This window comes from Schistocerca cancellata, chromosome 3, assembly GCF_023864275.1.
Source record: "Schistocerca cancellata isolate TAMUIC-IGC-003103 chromosome 3, iqSchCanc2.1, whole genome shotgun sequence".
NCBI lineage: Eukaryota > Metazoa > Arthropoda > Insecta > Orthoptera > Acrididae > Schistocerca > Schistocerca cancellata.
Window position 1 is genome coordinate 4,715,937 of NC_064628.1, and position 25,313 is coordinate 4,741,249.

Consider the following 25,313-nt stretch of genomic DNA (forward strand, 5'->3'; position numbering starts at 1 on the left):
ACACTTTTGCAAGAATTATTATTGACAAATATTTGTTAATTCAGAGATTAATCGAGACTTGTGCTTCACTTTGTATATAGAAGGCCACTTATACTACAAATAGGGGGACAAATTATGTAGACTTAATACACACAGCTGGAAATGAAGAACTATAACTGATACTTTGAAAATTACATTTACCTTGAATGGCTCCTGGCAGTAGATGAGGAAGTGATGCTGTAAGAATAGGTGCCACTTGCTCTGCCAGATGTACCCACTCCTCCCCCGGTGCCGTTTCCAGTTTAGATGCACATGCCTTACCCTGAATAAGTACCAGATCTCTCAGCTTACTGCCAAGACCTGCCGAATCCTTACTAGTGCCTCGTCGGTGATATTCCACCTCACAAGGTGACAGGCTTGGATCTGTGAGATACTGTTGACAAATCATAACATAAAATATAAGTATAGCTTTGTCACGTCAAGCTGCCAATAAAACAATTATATTGCCTAGCAACTAAAAAGATGAAACTCAGGTTATCTGCAGCTTACATATCTGTTGTGGAGAATATCTGTTGGCTTCAAATACTCTTTTTAAGCATAGAAGCTCATCTTGCAGACTCCTCTCACCAGCACCAATGTGTGCTCTGTAAGCCAAAGTTCTGAGAACACTCGTTGTCTGGGAAGGGTGGTGGCAACAATTTGCATGTAAATATAAATCTATATGTGTCAGTTTCTGATATACTGCACATCCCAATGTGCCATCATCTTTGTGCTGAACTATATAGGAATTCAGATGGTTTAAGAATTCTTGTAATGTATATTCACCATGAGACCATGCTACAAATGTATCAATAAGATATCTCCAAACTTCAAGCTAACAGATTCCCGTGCCTTTTCCTCGAAATCTTCCATAAACTATTTGGGCACCAAGGGTAACAAGTAACAACCATGGTGACACCATCAGTCTGTTCAAAAAATTCAGTATTAAATTCAAAATATGTCAACATCATAACATGTTTGAACAAAGCTAAAACCACTTCATCAAAATTTTTGCGAATAAGAGATAAGGATTCCGAAAGGGGAACCACGCTGAAGCGAACAGACCAGAACTGTTCAGTTTCAGTGATTTTATTTTCCAATGAAGTCTGCTGAGTTACGTATGTTATGAGCATATTCTCCCACAATGGGCCTTAATGATGCTAAGCATTTGACACAGGACACATAGAAACACATTTCTTATGGATCTTTGAGAGTCCATAAAGCCTCGGAGGAAGTCCATAAAGCCTCGGAGGAACGGCACCACTTGGTTTCAATCTTTGCATAATTTTTGTCAGAAAGGAGCAGACATTCAGAAATGAAGCAGTGTTCAGTGGGGTCTTTAATGATCTTCCATTATGTGCTATCCCTCTGTAAACAGCACATTTTATCATTATGATTGTCATGAGGCATTAAACATGAAGATGCACTTCAAGTGAAGACAGTTTACAGCCAACCAGCTAAAACACAGGCACTGCCTGGTAATGTCAAATACGACCTTCAGATTATAGAAATCCAAGGTCTATCAGATACCCTGCCAACATAGCAGCACATATATAGGTCAGATGGTGCGTACTGTTGAAGATAGTTGCTGAGAACACCACTGGCACATCAGATAGTAGCAGCTTTACAAGTTGGCAGTCACAGAACATTGACTATCGGAACTACATAGAATGGATTATGACCATATAAAGGTTCTGATGCAGATGTCTAGCTTCTGGGTATGAGTCATTAAATAATCCACCGAGATTTGGTTAAGGGAACCACTGATCAATGAAAATAGTGGCTTCATTCTTAGTAAGGCCAGGGAACCTGCAATTAATCTGATTAAGAACAGAAAGGAGATATATGAACAGATCTGACTTCAGAGGCAGGTGGAAGAACAGCAGAGGTGTTGCAGGCACATCTACTTGGGTGCAAACCAAAGACAGAGCAAAGTGTCGGCAGGAGTGTACGAGGAGATGCTGGATGCACACAGCATACAGAGAATCTGTTCGGAGGGAGAGGGAGAACAGGTAAAAATGCTGCATCGGTCCCTAATCAGTCAGTTGATCAGTGCCCCTGATGATGGTATGGGGTCACTTGCCAAAATATAGTGCCCACTGGACAACCGGCCATTCACCCATGAACTATTTCATTACTTTTCCTGTTATAATCTGTGTACGAGGGCAGTTCAATAAGTAATGCAACACATTTTTTTCTGAAACAGGGGTTGTTTTATTCAGCATTGAAATACACCAGGTTATTCCCCAATCTTTTAGCTACACAACACTATTTTTCAACGTAATCTCCATTCAATGCTACGGCCTTACGCCACCTTGAAATGAGGGCCTGTATGCCTGCACGGTACCATTCCACTGGTCGATGTCGGAGCCAACGTCGTACTGCATCAATAACTTCTTCATCATCCGCGTAGTGCCTCCCACGGATTGCGTCCTTCATTGGGCCAAACATATGGAAATCCGACGGTGCGAGATCGGGGCTGTAGGGTACATGAGGAAGAACAGTCCACTGAAGTTTTGTGAGCTCCTCTCGGGTGCGAAGACTTGTGTGAGGTCTTGCGTTGTCATGAAGAAGGAGAAGTTCGTTCAGATTTTTGTGCCTACGAACATACTGAAGTCGTTTCTTCAATTTCTGAAGAGTAGCACAATACACTTCAGAGTTGATCGTTTGACCATGGGGAAGGACATCGAACAGAATAACCACTTCAGCGTCCCAGAAGACTGTAACCATGACTTTACCGGCTGAGGGTACGGCTTTAAACTTTTTCTTGGTAGGGGAGTGGATGTGGCGCCACTCCATTGATTGTCGTTTTGTTTCAGGTTCGAAGTGATGAACCCATGTTTCATCGCCTGTAACAATCTTTGACAAGAAATTGTCACCCTCAGCCACATGACGAGCAAGCAATTCCACACAGATGGTTCTCCTTTGCTCTTTATGGTGTTCAGTTAGACAACGAGGGACCCAGCGGGAACAAACCTTTGAATATCCCAACTGGTGAAAAATTGTGACAGCACTACCAACAGAGCTGTCAAGTTGAGCACTGAGTTGTTTGATGGTGATCCGTCGATCATCTCAAACGAGTGTGTTCGCACGCTCCGCCATTGCAGGAGTCACAGCTGTGCACGGCCGGCCCGCACGCGGGAGATCAGACAGTCTTGCTTGACCTTGCGGCGATGATGACACACGCTTTGCCCAACGACTCACCGTGCTTTTGTCCACTGCCAGATCACTGTAGACATTCTGCAAGCGCCTATGAATATCTGAGATGCCCTGGTTTTCCGCCAAAAGAAACTCGATCACTGCCCGTTGTTTGCAACGCACATCCGTTACAGACGCCATTTTAACAGCTCCGTACAGCGCTGCCACCTGTCGGAAGTCAATGAAACTATACGAGACGAAGCGGGAATGTTTGAAAATATTCCACAAGAAATTTCCGGTTTTTTCAACCAAAATTGGCCGAGAAAAAAAATGTGTTGCATTATTTATTGAACTGCCCTCGTAGCTTTGTTCCGTTCTTTCCAACATTCTTTCTGACACAGAGTCCTGTATAGCATTCTTTTCTTGTTGATTCTCCCATTAGAAAGTGCACTGTGCCTCTTGCTTCCTCTCATTTTTTTCATGTACCTGGACAATCATTCTCATTCTTGTTAATAACCTACTGTTTCTCTACCTCTGATTTTCTATGCCATTTCTTTCTTAAACTCTTTCTTTCTCTGTATGCCAGATCAAATATCAGTATTTTATAATGACATCTCACCTAGTGCATAACAAAAAATAGAAAGTTTCCTTAAATTGTATTGGTATACATTCTCATCAAGAAAGGATTGATCTTGTACATATTTCTTCAATCAGGCAATCATTAGCAAGAAATCACCACCTTACAAGATACCTTTACTGAGAAAAAAGCAGGTTTACATTAACTGCCCTCACAAATGCTATGGGATGGACCTCTGTTTCAAGTACAGACCTGCTACAGTGCATCAGCAGCTGATGTGCTATGTAGTTTTATAAATTGGTTGCTTTTCAAAATTGTTTTTAAAGAACCATTTTAATTTGAATTCTTCCTTTGTTGGTCCATGTCTGTGTAAAACAATATGGGACTTTGGGGTCACCTTGATGCAAGCATTTTTTGTTTTTAATTCTGCAAACCGATTTTGGCAAAATGCTTCCACCTTCAGTCAGTTTCACTATTCTTTTTGATTTATAACGATTGTATATTTCTGTATTTGTTGTGGTTTTTCAGCGTGTTGCTGCACACCACATTTGTTGATAGACTTAAGTTGTCCCTACAATCACAGAAAAAGCATAACTTTCATTTTGACAGTAATTCAAATAATACGCCGTCTTGCTTGACAGCAAAACCACGACAAAAACAGAAATATGCGGTGACTATAAAGTCAAAAGAATAAACAAACTTACTGGAAGGTGGCAGTATTTTGCCAAAACTAGTTTGAGAAATTAAAAACAAATCTTCTGTTAATAAAATGCAGAAATGTACTTAATGTCTAGGAACAACAATACATACTTAGAACTCAGTACACTGGAGATAAGGAGAGTTTTTACAGAGTGAGATTACAAAATGGCAAAACAGCAAATGATATGTTAGTCTCTATGGAAACTAAATACTTTTACATACTTGATATTAATCTTATATTTAAAAAGAAAGATGATGAGACTTACCCAACAAAAGCGCTGGCAGGTCGATAGACACACAAATAAACACAAACATACACACAAAACTCTAGCTTTCGCAACCAACGGTTGCCTCGTCAGGAAAGAGGGAAGGAGAAGGAAAGACAAAAGGATTGGGTTTTAAGGGAGAGGGTAAGGAGTCATTCCAATCCCGGGAGCGGAAAGACTTACCTTAGGGGGAAAAAAGGACAGGTTTACACTCGCACACACACACATATCCATCCACACATACACAGACACAAGCAGACAAAATGTGAGTGTAAACCTGTCCTTTTTTCCCCCTAAGGTAAGTCTTTCCGCTCCCGGGATTGGAATGACTCCTTACCCTCTCCCTAAAAACCCAATCCTTTTGTCTTTCCTTCTCCTTCCCTCTTTCCTGACGAGGCAACCGTTGGTTGCGAAAGCTAGAGTTTTGTGTGTATGTTTGTGTTTATTTGTGTGTCTATCGACCTGCCAGCGCTTTTGTTGGGTAAGTCTCATCATCTTTCTTTTTAAATATATTTTTCCCACGTGGAATGTTTCCCTCTATTATATTCATGATATTAATCTTATTGCTTTTGTAGATTTTTATCCCCAAACACTCAAATTTTAAGCTATTCTTCATGAGAAATATTCTCTTGTGTGTGTAGGGGTTCCTGGATTTTATCTTTATATTATTCATGTGCATCTTATAAGGTCAGACTGGGAGAAAAGTATTCTGAATTTCATAGTTCGCTCTTAAAAAATGAACTCAACCAGTGAATCTGTTGTTAAAACATATACTGAACCAACAAATCTTTTGTGTCACTCCTTACGCTTCTTAATCTGCTTACATGTTATGTCCACCTTGCTTCTTGTCTCTATTTTCAGCTGAAGAATTTTACTGCATTACGGTTAGTGTAGTACTGACATGCTTAACTGATAATCACAAAGTCAAACAAATAATTTTTCTAAAAACTCTGAACAGAGTAACTTAAAAATGCCTCCTCATTATTTTACTTCATCCTCATTATCTGTGCGATAGGTACTGGGACACACAAGCAGCTTTATCATTATTTTAAGCATCTGATGCATCAGCCTGTACATCTTGTTGAATTTAGTTTACTTACCCCTCATAACTCTTCATTGTGGCATATGCACAAATAAAAATAATTGGTACAATAAACACCATTCTGAACTTATGCGCCATTGTATTTGAAATGTCCCTCCTTTTTTCTTCAGGTAATACTTTAAGCACAGAGATTCACTATGGTCCAGAGCACACATTCAGCTGTTACTCCCTTATCAGCAGCTGGGCAAGTCAGTTCACAAGTTGGCAGGAGGCATCACTCAATAAAACCTTGCCTAGTAAAGTACTGTGGTGTTCAGATCAAACACCAGGTTGATGGCAGCTTCATCTTTTTTAACTGATATTTAAAAGAGAGGGTCTCTTCTTATATGGGGTACCCCAGGAGGAAAGGTCAATATTCAGGGATATAATGCGAACAGTCATTTGAAGCAAAAAAGTCTAATAAACATGGGCTCTAAAATTCATACCTTAAGAGGTATGAGCAATTGTCGATCTTTGCTACTGTGAAACACATCTTTTGTACTGAGCAAGCGCCCATAGCTCTTACGGTATGCATTTTGGAACCCAGGTTTACTAGGCTTTTTTGCTTCACATCCCTGAATACTGACCATTCCTCCTGGGACAAACAGTATATATTGTTTCTATACGTTTGTTATTCCTATATATTTTTTGCGCCTTTATGATCTAGCTCCTGCATTGAAACAATTAGTTAGCAAATGTGGTGTGCAATTTGTGGAAGTTTAGTCTCTCTGAGAAAAGACTACAGCAAATGAAACCAACAGCAATGGGATAATGACTAATGGAGAATGTTTCAAAGTGATCCTTTTTGCAGATGACATTGCCTTATTGGACAGAAACTAAGATGGGCAATGGAAGATGCTTCTCTCAGCAAACCAAATTTTAATATATAAATATGAAATGAAGATCAAAAGAAGTAAAGTAAAACTCATGAAGTGCACAACAGGTGGAAAAAACAATCGTGGGCCTTGAAAGTGAAAGCTGGCAAAGTGACCACCTTCAGATACCTGAGGAGTTGTATCACAGCAGACAGTAGAAGTACAATAGAAGTCACAGCTAGAATAGCCCAGGTAAAACAATCACTTATTTAGAAAAGAACACTTTGACATCAAACAGTGCACTAGGAAACAATTCTAAAAAAGCTACATTTTGACCAAATACATGTATGGGGCAAAAACTTTGATAATGAGGAAAGTGAAAAAGAAAAAAAAATTGCAAGCTTTTAAGACGTGGTGTTAGAAGAAAATGTTGAAGATTCCTGGGACTGACAGAGCCTCAAATAAAGAAGTGTAAAACAAGAGCAGGAGAGACAAGGAACCAATGCAAAATAGTCAACACTGGAAGGACAATCACTGTTAACCTCCTACTATACCATTCATCATAGTTAACTTGTAAGATTGAAGGAATTATGGATGGAAAAAAACTGAGAGAACCAGACAGCCAGGAGTTCATGACTGAAATTAAACTAGCAGAAGATACAAGAGCGTCAATGGACTAACATCAAGAATAGTGGAAGTACAAGTGAGCCCACCAACTTTCAGGTTGGGAAGCAAAATAAGAACAGAGTTGTTATGGGAATCATTAGTCCTCCCTCTTATTTTCTACAAGATGGAACAAATAGTCCATTTCACACTGCTCTGCCCTTCACTGAACTGTCACACCATGCTTCCTGAAATGTAGCTGACAGATTGTGTGCATACAGAGACTGTGTGACTGTCTGCACTTCATATGGGGTGGGGTATACATTTTATTTACCATAACCACCACTTGCCATCATCAAGCTTCTGCTTCACAGTTGTTTTTAACAAAGGCATTCTGATCTGCTGATATGTCCAAATATTCATGCGACCACAACATAGCTGCAGCATAAATTGCAAACAAAACTTATTTTCTGGATACTCCCTGCAAGATGGGAAATGATTTACATAAAACAAAAAGAAAAAAAGGTGTTATTAATTGCATGTTGAGGAACGTAAATATTTAAGACTTTTTATAAAACCGTTGTCACTTGCAGAATCAAATGCCTTAGACAGAGCACACAAAATTAAGGTTGATGATAATTTTTGTGTGGCTGATGAGTTGGTAGATGGCATTTCTGGTGGAAATGCTCTTCCTGAATACAAATGTTGAATTTTTCAGGGTCTTATTTTCTAGATATAATCAACCATTAATGAATACATTAACTTTCAAAAACTTCTGAGTTGGGGTTGGGTTGGGTTGTTTTGGGGAAGGAGACCAGACAGCGAAGTCATCGGTCTCATCGGATTAGGGAAGGATGGGGAAGGAAGTTGGCCGTGCCCTTCCAGAGGAACCATCCCGGCATTTGCCTGGAGTGATTTAGAGAAATCACGGAAAAACTAAATCAGGATGGCCGGACGCGAGATTGAACCGCCGTCCTCCTGAATGCGAGTCCAGTGTCTAACCACTGCGCCAACTCGCTCGGTAAAAACTTCTGACAAACATGTTAACACACACATTCAAAAAACATTGGTCTTAACACATTTCACATAGTGCACACATATTCACTTGATATTACCAATAGCTCAGTTTAATTTATTTCTACTGTGTATTAACTTTAGATTCCCATACAATATAAATGTGAAAATAGTGGGCAATAGATGTTGTACTTGTAAGGTGTAAGAAAATGATTGTGAAAATAGATAAAACTTTTAGTACATTTTTCTTTACTGATGTCTTTATTACAATCTTCTAATTTTAGCAATAATTGCTGACTTTTTACTTCTCATCCTGGTAAAACCCTAACTGGTCATTTTGAAAAATCCCTTAACAATCATTTTGTTTTTAATTTGCAGTGTTCTTTTTCCGAAGAAAAACCGTTACTACTGTCAACAGTATTATGAAAAGTGTGGATTGCTACTCACCACATAGAGGCAGCACCGAATCAGAGATAGGCACAATGGAAAGACTACTAAATATTTAAGTTTCTGTCAAAAGGCTTGTTTGGAAATAGAAAGCACATACACATAAGCACAACTCACACATATGACCATTGTCTCTGACCATTGCAGCCTGAAATTGCGTCTGATGTGAGTAGAATTCTGGGGTGGGTGGTGCAGATAAGGAGGAGGCATGGAGTGGGAAAGGGGAGGCATAGACGGGTAGGAGTGGGGGGGGGGGGGGGGAGATGTTGCTCTGCCTGTGATAGCATGCAGGGAGAGGGGAAAGGAGAGAAGTAGAGAAGAGGAAGAGAGTAGTGGGTGCATTGGCGGAATGAAAGTATGTATACTGCTGGAGTGGGAGCAGTGCAAAGGGGATAAGTAGGTGGAGCGCTGGGACTAGTAAGGCTCATATCCCTGCAGTAGACCTAGATGTAAGACCTATCCCATGCATCTTCCCACCACCAATTACTTCAGTCGTGCCACAGGCCCCTCCTACCCAATCAAAGGCAGGGCTACCTGTGAAAGCAGACACATGACCTACAAATTAAGTTGCAATCGCTGTGCTTTTTTCTTCATGGGCACAACCAATTAACAGCTTGTCTATTTGCATGATCGCCACTGCCAAACAGTGGCCCAGAGATAGCTGGACCAACCAGTTGCTGAACATGCTGCCTAACATGGTGTGCTTCACTTCAATGAATGCTTCACAGCCTCGGCCATCTGGATCCTTCCTACCAACAGCAGCTTTTCTGAACTATGAAGGTGGGAACCTTCGCTACAACATATCATTCGTTCCCACAAGCTGCCTATCCCCTTCCCTCCTTCCATTCCAGAACTACATATGCCTTCATTCTGTCTTTTCCCCTTTTCTACTTCTCTCCTCTCCCTGCATGCTTTTCCCACCCCTACCCTGCTACCTCTCCCTTCCCCAACCCATTCTGCCTCCTTGGCGCCACCCTGGATTGCTGCTCGCATCAGATGCAGTTTCAACCTGTAGTCTGGCCAAAGAGGCCAGCGACAGTGGTCATGTATGTGTCAATCGCGCCTGCTTCTGTGTGTGTGTGTGTGTGTGTGTGTGTGTGTGTGTGTGTGTGTGTGTGTGTGTGTGTGTGTGATTTTTATTTCTGAAGAAGGCCTTTTGGCCACAAGCTTAAATGTTTTGCAGTCTTTTCATAGTGCCCGTCTGGGGCTCAATGCTTCATGTATGCGGCAAGTAGTGATCGATTCTTTTCATAATGTTGTTGTTATTTCATCCTTGACTTTCCATTGTTTCATTATTGTTGTCAGCTAATCATTCTGCTAAAAAGAACCAGTCTTTTGATTAGTGTTATTTTTTTGCATAGCAAACAAATATCGTGCTGTATCAGTATTTCCTTTGTTGGTCAGTAAATGGTAATCAGGATTCGGCTGGTACCTCCTTATAAAATACAAAATAATATGCCAGGAGTACAACTATAAAATTATTTACTTTTTTCATTCCCTGAGTGTTGGTCCCTTTATGCAGAATACTCTTATCAACTGTAAATGTCACAGAAATATAAATCAATACAAGTTATCACAAAGTGCAACATAACAGACTTAAACAGCAATAAAAAAAATTTCAATATGAACACCAAGAACAATTTATAAGCCAGTGGGACAGGATGGATTCTTGTGTAGTACTGATAATTTATTGGGTACTTACCGTTAACGGTTGAAGTTCACATGCAAACGGGTTGAAAGTTTTAGAGCCATCATCACAGTAATCATTGAATTCATATTCCATATCTGGAAACTGAAAACACATTTAAATTAGCACAATAATTAGTCACAATGTTTATAAAAAGTACACGTTGGTTAACTTTTTTACAATGTAGCAGGTTTTGGAAAATATCAGAAATGACAGAAGGTAGTAAAGGATGAGCCTAACATCTGTATGTATGATGAGTGTATAGGATGACTGCAAGAGAAGGCTTAATTGGATGGTTAACATCAGTGCTAACAAAACAATACAAAGAGTTGTGGCTAGGGAGATGCTGGATAATGGACAAAATTGCTCGATAGTTTTTACCGAACAGTGTAGTGCATGTGTCAGATTGTTACACTAGATCAAATATTTATGTGAAGTTATGAGCAGAATAAATAAGTCAGCATAGGGAATCCTACAAAATAAATTCCTATAACAAAATAGTCAAGTTCAGACAAACTGGAAACAAATGAATGTCTAACATGACAGTATACTATGGCACACTGCACCAAAGACGCAGGAGGTTGCCTGCGTTTCAAGGACAAACAAATTATTCATGTTCATTGGTCATTTTTTTCGAAGATATAATGTAAGGGTTTGTGTTACTGCAAAGAACACAAATATTAAGATGCCTGCACCAACTTTGAAAAATAATTATTGCTTTTTGTGTGTGTGTGTGTGTGTGTGTGTGTGTGTGTGTGTGTGTGTGTGTGTGTGTGTGTGTGTGTGTTTTTAATGGAAACAACAAAATAAATGGTTCCTTTTCAATTTTATTTTCTGTTTATTTCTAAAACTTTTATTTGGCTCTAAACTTTTGATTAGTGTTTTGGTAGGATTTTAACATATTTCGTAAGTACATTGAAACAGTATCTTTTGGTTTGTTATGTAAGTTTTAGAAAAAGTAGAGTGTGCTACACATTTGTACCTCATGAAGATGAAGAGACAGTGGTCAATTTCTGAAGATCTTTATTTTTTCCTATACAGTTTTGCATAATCTGAAAGAGTTACTGCGTATGAAAAGAAGTTCTGACACAGTAGACATGTCACAGAATAAAATTAATCACTACTCTAAATTGTTGTAATCTTGGTTCTTACTCAGTCCAGAAAAATAATTTAGTACTATAGCAGAGCATATGAGAAAAGATGGAGTATAAAAACCAAGTAATAGCCCATTCTGTTTTACTTTCACCTTTTATTAAATAAAAAAAGGCTAAAACACAATTATCTACACTGAGCAAACAGCAGCAGAACTTAACATATGAGACAAACCATGACTGTTACCCATTAAATGGAGTCCATTAAAGAATGAAGTTTCTATTCAGCCACTTGTCAATCAGTCTGATGTGGAAATACAAGGCAACAAAATAAAAACTGAAGTTTTAAATTTCGTATTTAAAAACAAAAAAACATTCATGCTGGAGCATGATATTGACATATCATCATTTAAATGTTGCAGTGACTGTTGTATGGAGGACATAGAAAACTCAGTTAGCCCTTTTGTTGCATAATATCCCGTGAACCACGGATGAAGTGCAACAAGCAGATTCCACACCACACACCTAGATTTCTGGAAAGCATTTAACACAGTGGAATAATGCAGACTGTTAATGAATGTCTGAGCATATGGGATAGGTTTTCATATATGTAGGCGGCTCCAAGATTTGTGTCCTGGGTGGTGAGAGTTCACCAGAGAAGAGGGTATTGTCAGGAGTGCCTCACAGAACTATGACAGCACTGCTTTTGTTCTCTATGTACATAAACAATCTGTAACTGTTTGCTAATAACACTACAGTGCACTGTGAAGTATTGTCATTGGGTGACTTTGGGAGCATGCGGGATGACTTCGATAGAATTTCCATTTTATGTGATAAATGATAGCTTGTGTTGCATGTGGCAAAATGTAAATAATGCAGATGAGTAGAAAAAATACTCCTTTAATGTTCGGATAGAGTATTAATGGTGTGCTGCTTGACACAGTCATGTTGATTAAATGTTTGCACGTAATTTTCCAAAGTGGCATGAAATGGAACAAGGGAAGGTGAATGGTTGCCTTCAGTATATTGGCAGAATTCTAGGAAAATGTAGGCCATCCACAAAGGAGACTGCATACAGAACTCTTGCATGACCCACTCATGAGTACTCCTTGAGTATTTGGCATCCCAACTAGGCCAGATTAAAGAATGACATTGAAACAATTGAGTTGTGCTGCTAAATTTGTTACCAGGAAATAATTCCCTGTGAAATCAAATGTGAATTCCTGAAGGGGAGACCATACTTCTTTGTGAAACACCATTGTCAAAGTTTAGAGCACTGTTATTTTTGGCAGACTGCAAAACAATTCTATTACCACCAAGTCTCGTGTAAGAACTGTGAAGACAAGGTAAGAGCAATCAAGGCTTGTATGGAAGCACACAGATGGTCATTTTTCCCGCATTCCATCTGTGAGTGGAATAGGAAAGGGAATGACTAGCAGTGGTGCAAGGTTTGTGGAGTATGTATGCACACATAGTTAATACAATAATGTAAACAAGGACGTAACTTAGTTCTCATATGATGGACATAGAGGAGTTATGGGCACAGTTTAAACAGATGTTTAACATAAATGGCTCTTCTCTACAGCCAACCTTACATGTTCATTCCATTCCGTGTCACTTTGGAACGTCAACATTACACCTAGATATTTAATCAAACTGACTATGTCAAGCTGCATACCACCAATACTGTGTATGAACATACTAATCTGTATTAACTTAACGTTTTTATGCATTTAGAGTAAGCTACCATTCATTACACCAAATAGAAATTCTGCCCAAGTCATCCTGTATCCTCCTATAGTGATCAAACAATGACACTTTCCCATATTCTACAGAGTCACAAGCAAAAAGCTGCAGATTGCTGCTCACTCTAACTGGTAGATCATTTATGTGTGCAGAAAACAGGAGTGCTGTAACACTTCCCTGGTGCATTTCTGATGATATCTTTTTTTCTGATGAACACTCACCATCTAGGACAACATACTGTATTCTATTACTTAACAAGTCTTCGAGCCACTGACATTTCTGAGCACCTATTCCAGACATCCATTAACAGTCTGCAGTGTGGCACTGTGTCAAATGCTTTCCAAAAATCTAAGAATCTGGATTGTTTCTGTTGCCCTACATGCACGGTTTGCACAATATTGTGTGTGAAAAGGGCTATTTTAGTTTTGCACAGGCGATGATTTCTATATCCTTGTCGATTTTTGGATAGAAATGCAGAAAACCTATGTTAAAGATATGGGTTTGTAATTTTGTGAGTGCTTTCATTCACATCCTCCTTATATACAAGAGTTCCTGACTTTTTTTCCACTTACTTGAGGCTTTCCACTCGGCGGGAGATTTGTAACAGATTTAAGCTAAGTAAGGGACTAGTGCCGAAGAGTACTCTTTGTACAAACAAACTGGAATTCCTTCTGGACTTGGCAACTTATTTGTTTTTAACTCCTTCAGCTGCTTTTCAATGCCAGGGATGCCTGTGTCTTTGTGTTCCATAAAGGAGTTTGTGTCTACAAGCAACTAAATAGAAGCCTCCAACTCGCCTAGTGATTTTACATAAGACCAGAATTTTATAGGATTCTCTGCAATACCTTTCACTAACATACAACGGTAGAAGTTGAATGCTTTGCACGTCGATCTTTTTATAGCTACGCTTTAAGACTAACTTTGGATCAGCTATAAATATGTGTTCATGGCAGTGCAGTAGTTAACCTAGTTACTTCCACGTTACTACTATTCTGTGACAGATTTATTTGGATCTATCTGCTGTAACACCTGCTTGGTTGATGTTTGAAGTGAATCTGTATATTTTTAAGCTTGCTTTGTTATTTTGCGTTGTTGATTAGGCCTGTTGTTTTGATATTTTAACAAAGATGTTTGAACTATAATATGTGAAGCAGTTACATTATTTTTTCAAAGGTGATGATAAGTTCTTAAGTGACTAAGAAAATAGTGAAAGAATGCAAAGGGATCCAGACAGTTGTTCAGTTTGCTTAATCGCATTTGCTTATTTACATCAACTATACTAGTGACTTCTCACTATGAAATGGAATAAGTTAGTTTTATAGCTATAATTCATATTTCTCAGTGAATAATATGGCAACATAAGCTATGTTCAATCTCTCTCTCTCTCTCTCTCTCTCTCTCTCTCTCTCTCTCTCTCTCTCTCTCTCTCTCTCTCTACAACCCCCCGCCCCCAATCAATACCATTACACATTCAGAAATTCTTCTATGGAGTTATGCAGTGTGGAGGAGTTATCAAGTAAACATCAGATATTTTAATTCCAATTTGCATCTCTATTTAACCAAAAAATATTTAGTTTAGAGTAACAGTGGGTGATCAGAAGACTAGATCACACACAGATTTATAAAACAATTTTGACTTCTTTGAAAACTAAAATAAAAATTGGAATTCAGGCAATTAATGAGCTAAGAAACATGGCCTTAAGGTGCGTTAATGGACATCTAGATAGCAGATAAAAAATGTTCACTAAAGAAAAACTGTACGAAATAAATCAGACACTTTGCTGTCATGTAACAGTTACTGATATTGCTGTAACACCGATGCATGCATGTATGTACGGAATCTAAATTAGTGATTTCAACAGTTTAGTTCATTCATTTTATTACTGTCCACATCATTCCTAATGCTCGGATATTTTAGTAATAACTTTGTAAAGCAAAATAAGGGAGGAATGTTTTGGCACTTTTTATGTTTAGTACAGCTCCATATGTATTTATATCCTTTTAACCCCCTTCCCCATCCACTCAGTCATAAATCACTAAGACAACATCATAAATCTATAAAAGGATTGATGTGCAAAACATTCAACTTCCACCATCATATGTTTCCAAATGACCTTGTCGAGAATCCTACAAAATTCTGGTCTTATGTAAATCGCTAAGCATGTCAGAGGCTTCTATTTACTCACTTGTGGACCAGTCTGAGGTAACAATAGAAACCATTAATGAAAGCTGAAATTTTAAATTTTGTATTAAAAAAAATCATTCAAACAGGAATACTGTGTGGACATACTAGAATTTGACAACTGCATAAACTCCCATATGGAACACAAAGACACAGGCATCACTGGTGTTGAAAAGTCATTGAAAGAATTGAAAACAGATAAGTAGACATGTCCAGAAGGAATCTCAATCTGTTTATAGACAGTACTCTTTGGTATCAGTCCCTTACTTAGCTTGTATCTGTTACGAGTCTCTCGCCAGGTGGACAGTTCCAAGTGACTGGAAAAAATGCAGATGATTCTTGTATATAAGAAAGCACTTGCAAAATTACAAACACATATCTTCAATACAGGTTTTCTGCAGAGTTCTTGAGTATAATCTAAGTTCACATACAATAAATTTCCTTGACACATCATCATCATCATCTTGGACAGTTTCCAGCCACTGGCTGGGTCTGTCGGGAACACAAGCCTCTCAATCGTGTTCTGTCTTTCCACCATTCCCCCTCTTCCACCTTCGTCCAGTTCTCTCCTCTTCTCATCACACATTCCTTCACTCCCTTCACCCATCTATCCCTTGGTCTTCCTCTGGGCCTCTTCCCCTCCAGTTGCAGATCAAACATCCTCTTTGGAATTCTTCCCTCATCCATTCTCTTCATGTGTCCATACCACTGCAGTCTTGATTTTTCTATCCTGTCCTGTACTGGTTCCTCCTTTAGTCTTTCCCTCACATACACATTTCGCAATCTGTCTCGTCTTGTTACACCCAACCTGCTCCTCTGGAACTTCATTTCACTAGCCTGTATTCTACTTTTGTCGCTTTTGTGCATTACCCATGTCTCACTTCCGTATGCCAATATGGGGACAAAGTAGGTTCGGTATATAATTCCCTTGGATTTCTGTGGCACCTCCTTGCTCCAAATAAGCCCCCTAATGCATTTGTAGAACTGCCCTGCTTTTCTGCACCTTTCATTTATTTCCATTGCGTTTCCCCCCTTACTTTCAATCACGCTTCCCAGGTACTTGAAGTTCTCTACCACTTGTAGTTTTTCCCCTCCACAAGTTATATCCACATTTGGCCTATTCTTCTTCCTTGTTGTGACGGTTATTTCACTTTTCTTTGCAGAGAAATGCATTCCATATTGTGCTGCCGTTGCCTCCCATGCATCTAACTGCTCTTGCACCTCCTTCTCGCAATTTCCCCATAACATCAGGTCATCGGCAAAAAGCACTGCTTTCATTTTATGATCTCCAATTGCATCTGATACTTGCTGTAGGATTTCATCCATAACAATAATAAACAATAAAGGCGAAAGTGCACTTCCCTGTCGCAGCCCATTTTCCAGCTTGAACCATGCAGTACGTTCCCTCCCCACTTTCACACAACTCTCACTTCCCTCATACATTTTTCTGGCTTTTCGTGTTATCTCTTCATCTATCCCTTTTGCGTTTAGCACATCCCAGAGCTTGGCCCTACAGATACTGTCATACGCCTTCTCAATATCCAGAAAGGCCATGATTAAGTCCTTCCCGTACTCATAGTGCCTCTCCTGCAGTTGCCTTACCGCAAATATGAGGTCCGTTGTTGATCTTCCCGGTCTGAAACCGTACTGCTCCTCTTGCAGTCTACTTTCAATACTGCTTCTTATTCTCTTCTCCACGATCTTTTCATAGATTTTTCCACAGTGGCATAGCAGGGTGATTCCTCTGTAGTTCTCACATCTCCTTTTATCCCCTTTCTTGAAGATCAGGACTATAATTCCTTTCTTCCAATCCTCAGGAATTCTGTTCTCCTTCCACACCACCCTCAGCACTCTGTATAGCCACTGGGTTCCTACTTCTCCTGCTGCTCGTATCATATCCACTGTTACTTCGTCCCAACCTGGTGCCTTGCCCCCTTGCATCCTCTTTATGGCTTCTTCCACTTCATTCCAAGTTAGATCATCAATTTCCCCACTATTATAATCGTCTGCTGCCTTAGGCTCTCCATCGCTGTTAGTTACCTGCTTGGCGGCATTCAACAGATCTTCAAAGTACTCCTTCCAAATCTTTTTGAGCTCATGCATTTCCTCCACAACTCTTCCATTATCCTTTCCTTCCTTGACACAAATAAACACAAATATAGAAATATTGCCTGTGCAAAACTCAACTTGCCCTTTCCTCACATTTGATCTTGATCCCTCTTCCTCAAACATTTAAGTATATTCCCGTATCCTGAACCACAGTATTTGCACACTGTATATGTATGCACCCCCCCCCCCCCCTTCCATGTTCCTAAAAATCATTTAATCATTTGCTTCTCCAAAGAACACCCTCAATATTGCATTTCTAAATGTAACAAAGCAGTCTGTATTTGGTATGAAGAGTGATTTTTTTTAACATTATTCATCTGACTGTCAACTCATAGCCAGTTGACAACTGAATTCCTGGAGACAGGTCCTATCTCTGATTATCAGACAACTGAGGAACAGAAATTTTTTGGCCACACATTTCTCAGGTTTTATGTTTCTTTTAATTGCTATGTTCGTGTGCCCTGCTTCCTTCATATTCAATTTTAGATCAATCTTTTCACTTTCTTTGTGTCCTTTCAAACCCAGGGTTATTGTGTGGTTTGGCCCACGGTGGACCCCCCCCCCCCTGCCCCCCAGGGAACGTGTCACACCAGACAAGTGTAACCCCTATGTCTGCGTGGTAGAGTAATGGTGGTGTATGGGTACGAGAAGAACTTGTTTGCGCAGCAATCGCCGACATAGTGTAGCTGAGGCAGAATAAGGGGAACCAGCCCGCAGTTGCCGAGACAGATGGAAAACCGCCTAAAAACCATCCACAGACTGGCTGGTTCACCGGACCTCGACACAAATCCGCCAGGCGGATTTGTGCTGGGGACCGGTGCTCCTTCCCGCCCGGAAAGCCTTGCATTAGACCACACCGCCAACGGGGTGGTCAATAAGAGTTAGTCCAAATCATATTTGTTTTCTGTCAGGAGAGAAGTTTTGTTGCCTACCTGACATAAATATTATATCAATTTCTGTAAGTATGTCTGTATTACCCAGGCCCGCACATTCCTTGATTGCTTCAAATATGCTGGAGTGCAGGGCGAATATGGCGTAGCCCTGAACTGTGCCCTTTCTGACCCTGAGTTACATGACACTCCCCTGTGGCATTCCTGACAATATCTTCGTCTCTAATGAACACTCGCCATCCAAGACAACACACTAGGTTCTACTACTTAAAGGAGTCTTCGAGCCACACACAAATTTCAACTACATTATGCCTGTCAACATTTATGAATACATTTCTGAACCTTGTGTACAAAAATTTCTGTTACCTCAGCAATTTCTGAGTATTGTTATTAAACCTCAGTGGGTCTTTTCTGTCCTTAATCCACTTACTTGTCACATATTTCTCCACAGTGCTAATAACAAATAGTTTAAACTTTGCCCATAACTCCTCCATGTCCATCATACTGGAACTAAATGGTGTCCACTCACAGCCCAAGTAGGATTTTAAGAACTGCTTATTTGCTTTTTGTAGCATAAGAACTCTCCCAGCCTCTCGATGGATTTGTTAACTCCAACAGGCATTGTGGCAATGACGACATCATCATCACTAATCCGTAACTCTATACTGACTCGGTCAAAAAGGTCAGGCCTGTTTGTAGCTGTGAGATCAAATTATTTCCACTGAATGTGGACTGTCGAACTAGTTACCCACAACAGATTTTGGAGTAAGCATTCACAACTACTTTGCAAGCCTGTCAGTCTGTAGCATTTGCAACAAATTCGTAAACATCCCATACATGGGTTAAAGTAGCCACCAACCAATACTGCATAATCTGGGAACTTTGTTGCTACTGACAAGGGACCCCTCAGATTTAGTGCTAAGATGGCCCAGTGGATAGCTAGCCCGTCAAAAACTGAACACAGATCAAGCACAAAAACAGGAATATGGTGTACTGAATGGTGAAAAAAAAGCAAAATAAAAACAGCGAACGGTCCAAGCTTAATAAGTGCAATACTGAGTGAGAGTGAACAGCCACAGCATCTTGGCTAAGTGCTCATGGTGTCGGACTGTAAACCAGATGAGACGTATTTAAAACTCCCTCGTGCTATTTATTTTATTTTGTTTTTCACAACATTATGAACTGACTGTCTGTTATTGAAATGTTTGTTCTCTTTCTGTAGTCTTGGCAATTGTCAAACTACACATTGGTTATAGAATATGAGTCATGTGGTAAGAATATGTTACCGTCACAAGTAAACGTGATGAATAGTGAGAGCAGGCAAGATACCACATACACGTCTCACAGAAATGAAAACAACTAATAAATGGGAGTGAACTATATTACAACAAAGGAATTCAAAAGTCAAAAGTTCCAAAATGGAATGCAAAAACACAGAGATGCTGTGTGATTGTGAAACTGTTGTGTTCATTTGTTGCAGGTTATGTGACAAACTACTGTTTTCATCATTTTCTTGGGAGTGATCACATTTACATTCATATGAACACCTAAATCAGGCAAGGAGGCATGTCTCATTCACTTACCAGGCATACAAATTTTGTGCATTGATAAGAGATTCCTATCACATGACACACATACTGTCACTAAAGCTGTGTATGACACACCAGATGTGTTTTCCAGTGGAGGATTAGGTTGACTCATCACCTTGTCACCAAACATTTGCAGTTCCCATTCGAAAGCCACTTCGTTTCGGCTGCTATTGGAATAGTTTTACAGAATCCACTGTCATTACAGGTCCCTAACTTACACCTCGCTGTTACAAATGGATATTATTACACCATGACACAGACTCATATTTGAATACAGCGAACAGGGGTGGGTGGTGGTGGTGGGGGGGAGGGGGGGGGGAGGAGGAATGGTATGAGGGAGGTTTGAACACAGCTCACCTGCTTCGCTGTCCAACATCGTGACCACTTACCCATGACACCGTTGCACTTTCAGGCTGCTCTATATTGCACTCCTTGTCCTTGGACCGTTCCACTCCCTGTTTCTATTTATTTATTTATTTTCCACAGCTCAGCCGACCTTCTTCCTGTTTCCAAGCTTGACCTGCATTCAGGTTTTGATGGGCTGCCCACTGGGCTCCCTTACCACTAAATTTGAGGGGGGGTGCGACGAGGAGTTTCCCTTGTGAGCACAGGCATTCTTTGAATTATTCTACACTGAGGTGACAAAAGTCATGACATACCTCTCAGTATCATGCTGGATCCCCTTTTGCCCAGCATAGTGCATTGGCGTGGACTCAAGAAGTCATTGGAAGTCCCCTGCAGAAAGATTAAGCCTTGCTGCCTCTATAGCTGTCCATAATTGTGAAAATGCTCCTGGTGCAGGTTTCTGTGCATTAACTGATCTCTCGATTATGTCCCATAAACGTTTGATGAGATTTGTGTCAGGCGATCAGGATGCCATAATCATTCTCTCAAATTGTTCAGAATGTTCTTCCGACCAGTCGCGGACAACTGTGAGCTGATGAGATGGTGCACTCTCACCCATAAAATTTCCTCCATTGCTGGGGAACATGAAGTCCCTGAATGGCTACAAATGGTCTCCAAATAGCCAAACATAACCATTTCCAGTCAATGATCGGTTCAGTTGGACCAGAGGACCCAGTCCATTCCATATAAACACAGTCCACACCATTACGGAGCCATCACTAGCTTGACAGTTCCTTGCTGACAACGAACCATCTGCTCTTAGCAACTAAAATTAGGACTAATCTGACAAGGCCTCAGTTTTCCAGTCATCTAGGGCCAACCTATATGATCATAAGCCCAGGAGAGGTGCTGCAAGCAGAATCATGTAGTTAGCAACAGCACTCATGTCGGTCACCTGCTGCTATAGCCCGTTAATGACAAATTTCGCCGCAGTGACCTAATGGCTACATTCATGGTACATCCCACTCTGATTTCTGTGGTTATTTCACGCAGTGTCACTTGTCTGTCAACACTAACATCTTTACGCAAATGTCACTGCTCTCAGCTGTTAAGTGAAAGTCGTCATCCACTGCGTTGTCCACGGTAAAAAGTATTGCCTGAAATCTGGAATTCTTGGCACACTCTCAACACTGTAGATCTCGGAATATTGAATTCTCTAATGATTTCTGAAATGAAATGTCCCTTATGTCTAGCTACAACTACCATTCCACATTCAATCTGTTAATTCCCACTGTGCTGCCATACTCACATCAGACATCTTTTCACATGAATCACCGGAGTAAAAATGACGGCTCCACCAATGCTCTGCCCTTTTATACCTTGTGTACGGAAACTACTGCCATCTGTGTATGTGCATATTGCTATGCCATGACTTTTTGTCACTTCAGTGTATGGACAATTGGCAGATGGCAGCACAACTGTACCAGCAAAAGTGAATCTACTGACAGCAAGTGCACCACAAAACTATTCACAACAGTATTTCATCATTTGTGTTGGGCAAGCTCATTTATGAGTGTTGGAGGAACAAGTGTTGAACACTGTTGAATATGACACCAGAGTCAGCATCAGACCAGTACCACGGGGTAAGTCAGACGACTGTGTGGAACATTCTCCAAGGCAACTGCCACTATCTGCATCATTTACAATGGGAGCAGACCTTATCACCTACAGACTTGCCTCAACGGCAATAGTTTTGTCACTAAGGTGCAGTATCAGCAACCTCCGCAACACCCACCTATAGACTACAAAGAATCCATAGCAGCACTGAACCACTGGCACCGGTTCAACCTCAATGTGTAGGCAGAGATCATTGGCAGCTGCCTCGTGGGACTGGTCATCCTTCCACAACACCTTACAGGTGAGGCATATCTGTACTTCCACAGCTGACCGTGCCTCCCCTGCTGGGAAACGTGCATTTGGTGGTACGAAGGGTAGTGCGGTTGCTACGTGATTGTGCCCCAGCTCATTTTCACATTTCAGTGTGGAGGTATATTGTCGCCAACCCGAGCAGATGGCTCAGATGAAGTTGTCCAGTCGTGGCCTGCCCAGTTGCCAGACCTCAAGTCTTTAGATCTCTAACTGTGGGCACACCTGAAAGAAGTCAAGCATGAGGAGCCCACCTTGGCTCTTCCGACACTGGACTAATGAATTCATGCCATCTGTGGTGCCATGAGGCTGCAGGATGGCACATTCAAACCTGTGCATCAGTCGTTGCTGCATTATGTTTACACATGCTTATAGGCCCGCAGTGGCCATTTCTTGTCTAACAGTGGTCTCATTATATCACATTGTGCACTGTATTGTACAGGCTTGATGAATTAATAAATACCTTATTGCATGGACACTGTGCATTTATGGCCATATGTACATAATGACCTCTTTTGCTCCTTATCTTCTCAGGATTTATTTCCTCCATTCTGTCCCCATTTAGCAAAGAGACAAAAAGAGGGAGGGTTGCTAACATAAGTTATGACCATGAAGATGGCAGGATGTGAGGATATTTTGGAGAGCTAGTTCCCATCTCCAGAGCTCAAGGATACTAGTATTGGGTGGGACGATCCAAATGGCCCATGTGGTGCAGCAGACACTTGAGGTCTCTCTAAGTTGTGCTATATGCTCAGTCAGTTTTGTGGTGGTCATTCCTATATAAAAATCCATCTGTTGAAGACATGTTACCAGAGTTTGGTGTTGTATGATTTACCAGTGATGAGCTTAGAGTAAGTGGTAGAGAGTGGGTGCGTGGGGCATTTAAAGTGAGAAAGATTGCAGGGATAGTAACTTTGGGATACGGATAATAGTCTCAGAATGTCACATGGTTTGACTAGGATATTATGGAGGTTGGGAGGCAGAAGGTGGCAGTAGGTGGTGTGGGAAAGATATCAGGTAGGGATGATCTCTTCTCATGGCTTGAATCGAAGAATTCATAATCTTGGTGAAATAATGTATTGAGTCATTCAAGGTCTGAGTGATGCTGGATGAAAAGGAATACCATTCTCATTTTATTTAGAGTTGGGAGCTGTACTTGTTGGAAGGTGAAAGAGATACACTGCCTAAAATGGTTTGTGGACAACCTCTGTGGGGTAGCTGAGGGAGTGGAAAGCTTGGAGAGGTTGGTGGTACAGTTGTTGGGGTATCTGGCATTGGACCAAGTATATTAGCCACAGATGGCTAGGTTGTACAGAAAGGAATGTGTAGTGTGGAAAGGGTAACAGCTGTCAAAATGGATGTACTATTGGCACAGTCCAAGCTACCTCTTGGCACGGTAGCTGATGATAGTAACAGAATCGACAATAATAGCTAGACATAGTATGACTTTCAGCCCATATTCACTTGTTTCATCTAGCATAATTACAATGATGTGTATACCAGAATTATTGTTTGTCATTGTGTTACTTTTAATGTGTAGAGTTCTGTTTCATGTATCATAATCAAGGACTTTTTTTTTTAAGTAATTAAAAAATGAATGCTGTCAGTCCATCAAAGGAGGTATTAACTCCGACAATCTTGTACACAAAAGGAGACCAATTTCATGTAGCCCAGCATGTAAAATTATGATTAACGACATCAAATGCTATGATGTAGAAAAGCAGTGGAATAAAGTCTACACCCATTTTCATAGTCATGGAAAAAGTCACACTGGAGTAAAGCCTATCCAGTATGCAAATGCTGATTAAATTTAGCAAGACTCACACTGATGAGCCTCCAGAAACTCCACGGAGTAGGAGGTTAGTTTCTACTGTTCCACTTCCCTACGATATGGCCATCAGCTGCATCTGAACTACCGTAATAGGCGTGTATGATTAAACTCGGAGAACATTTTGTATAAGCACACCTATATACTGCACTGAATATTTTATATTTTCTATTTTATTTTGAAATACTCACTGTATAATATATGGGCACTTTTTAAGAAATTTTTCTTTTCTTTTCTTGATAGGACAAGTGGCAGAGTTGAAACAGAAATTGATTACTTAAAAAATTGTATCTTCGGGATAAAAACAGAAACTTTTATTCAGTGCAGAAAGTAGATTCCCAGCATAAAAAACTGCTGCCAGATTTGCAAAATAGGGTGGTGTAGATTTACGATGACACCTCTCTTAGCAGAATTTTCATGTCAGTTTATGGTATAACTGTGGTTGCAGCATAGGACGTCATGTGGGAAAGGCTAAAACAAGAGATCAATGTCATTTGAACATGAGGACATTGTGAAATAGTGATCTCAGTGTCTTGTACACACAAAATTCATTACGAAAGTGGGAAATTAAATATTTTACCTTGACGAATCTTGGTTCAACAGTATTTGAACATGTGGCAAATGTTGGCAAAATGAAGACATAACTGGTGTGACAGTTTGGGGAAGTGCCTCCAAAAGATAAATAGTTGTGACTATCAGGTCAAAAACTGGATCATAAGGGGAAGCTCAGTTCAAGTTCTTTAGCAAATTGACCCAAGAAGATTACTATGGCCAGATTAACACAGTCAGTTTTGAAAAATGGTTTAGAGAGTTGGTGTAACCAAGGCTGCCTCCTCCGCTCCATTACTGTGTGAGGCAGTGCATCCTATCATAGGAGGCCAGCTCCAAAAACTTCCCACATATTAAGATTTAAACGTGGTAGTAATCAATTTGCTATAAAAGAGAAACATCCAGTGTGACAATAGCATGATAAAAGGAAGCTCCTTGATGTTTTATTTGACTCAATAAACACCCTGTCAATACACTGACCACAAGTCAAGGTTGATACTTTGACATGTCCTATATATTACACGTACATTTACTGTACACAATGTAATCTTACAGGATCAAATAAAATTCAATTCAATTCAATTCAAGGTAAGCCAGTGATTCAACTGCCACTATACAAACGGAGCCTGAGTGCAGTGGAACTTGTGTTGGTGGAGGTAAAAAGGATCTTTAGGGAACATAATGTAACTGGAGATAGGTCTCCTGAAAACCTC

General features: G+C 40.3%; 1 protein-coding gene across 1 annotated transcript in view; it reads right to left on the minus strand.

The window, feature by feature from the left end:
• Positions 1-25,313, minus strand: part of LOC126176766 (protein virilizer homolog) — a 96,532-nt gene that overhangs the window by 25,783 nt on the left and 45,436 nt on the right. The window contains exons 8-9 of the mRNA XM_049923935.1: positions 10,361-10,450; positions 181-412 (exon numbers count right to left, since the gene is read on the minus strand). Of these exons, the coding sequence (XP_049779892.1) occupies positions 181-412; positions 10,361-10,450 (322 nt within the window). The remainder of the gene's footprint in view (positions 1-180; positions 413-10,360; positions 10,451-25,313) is intronic.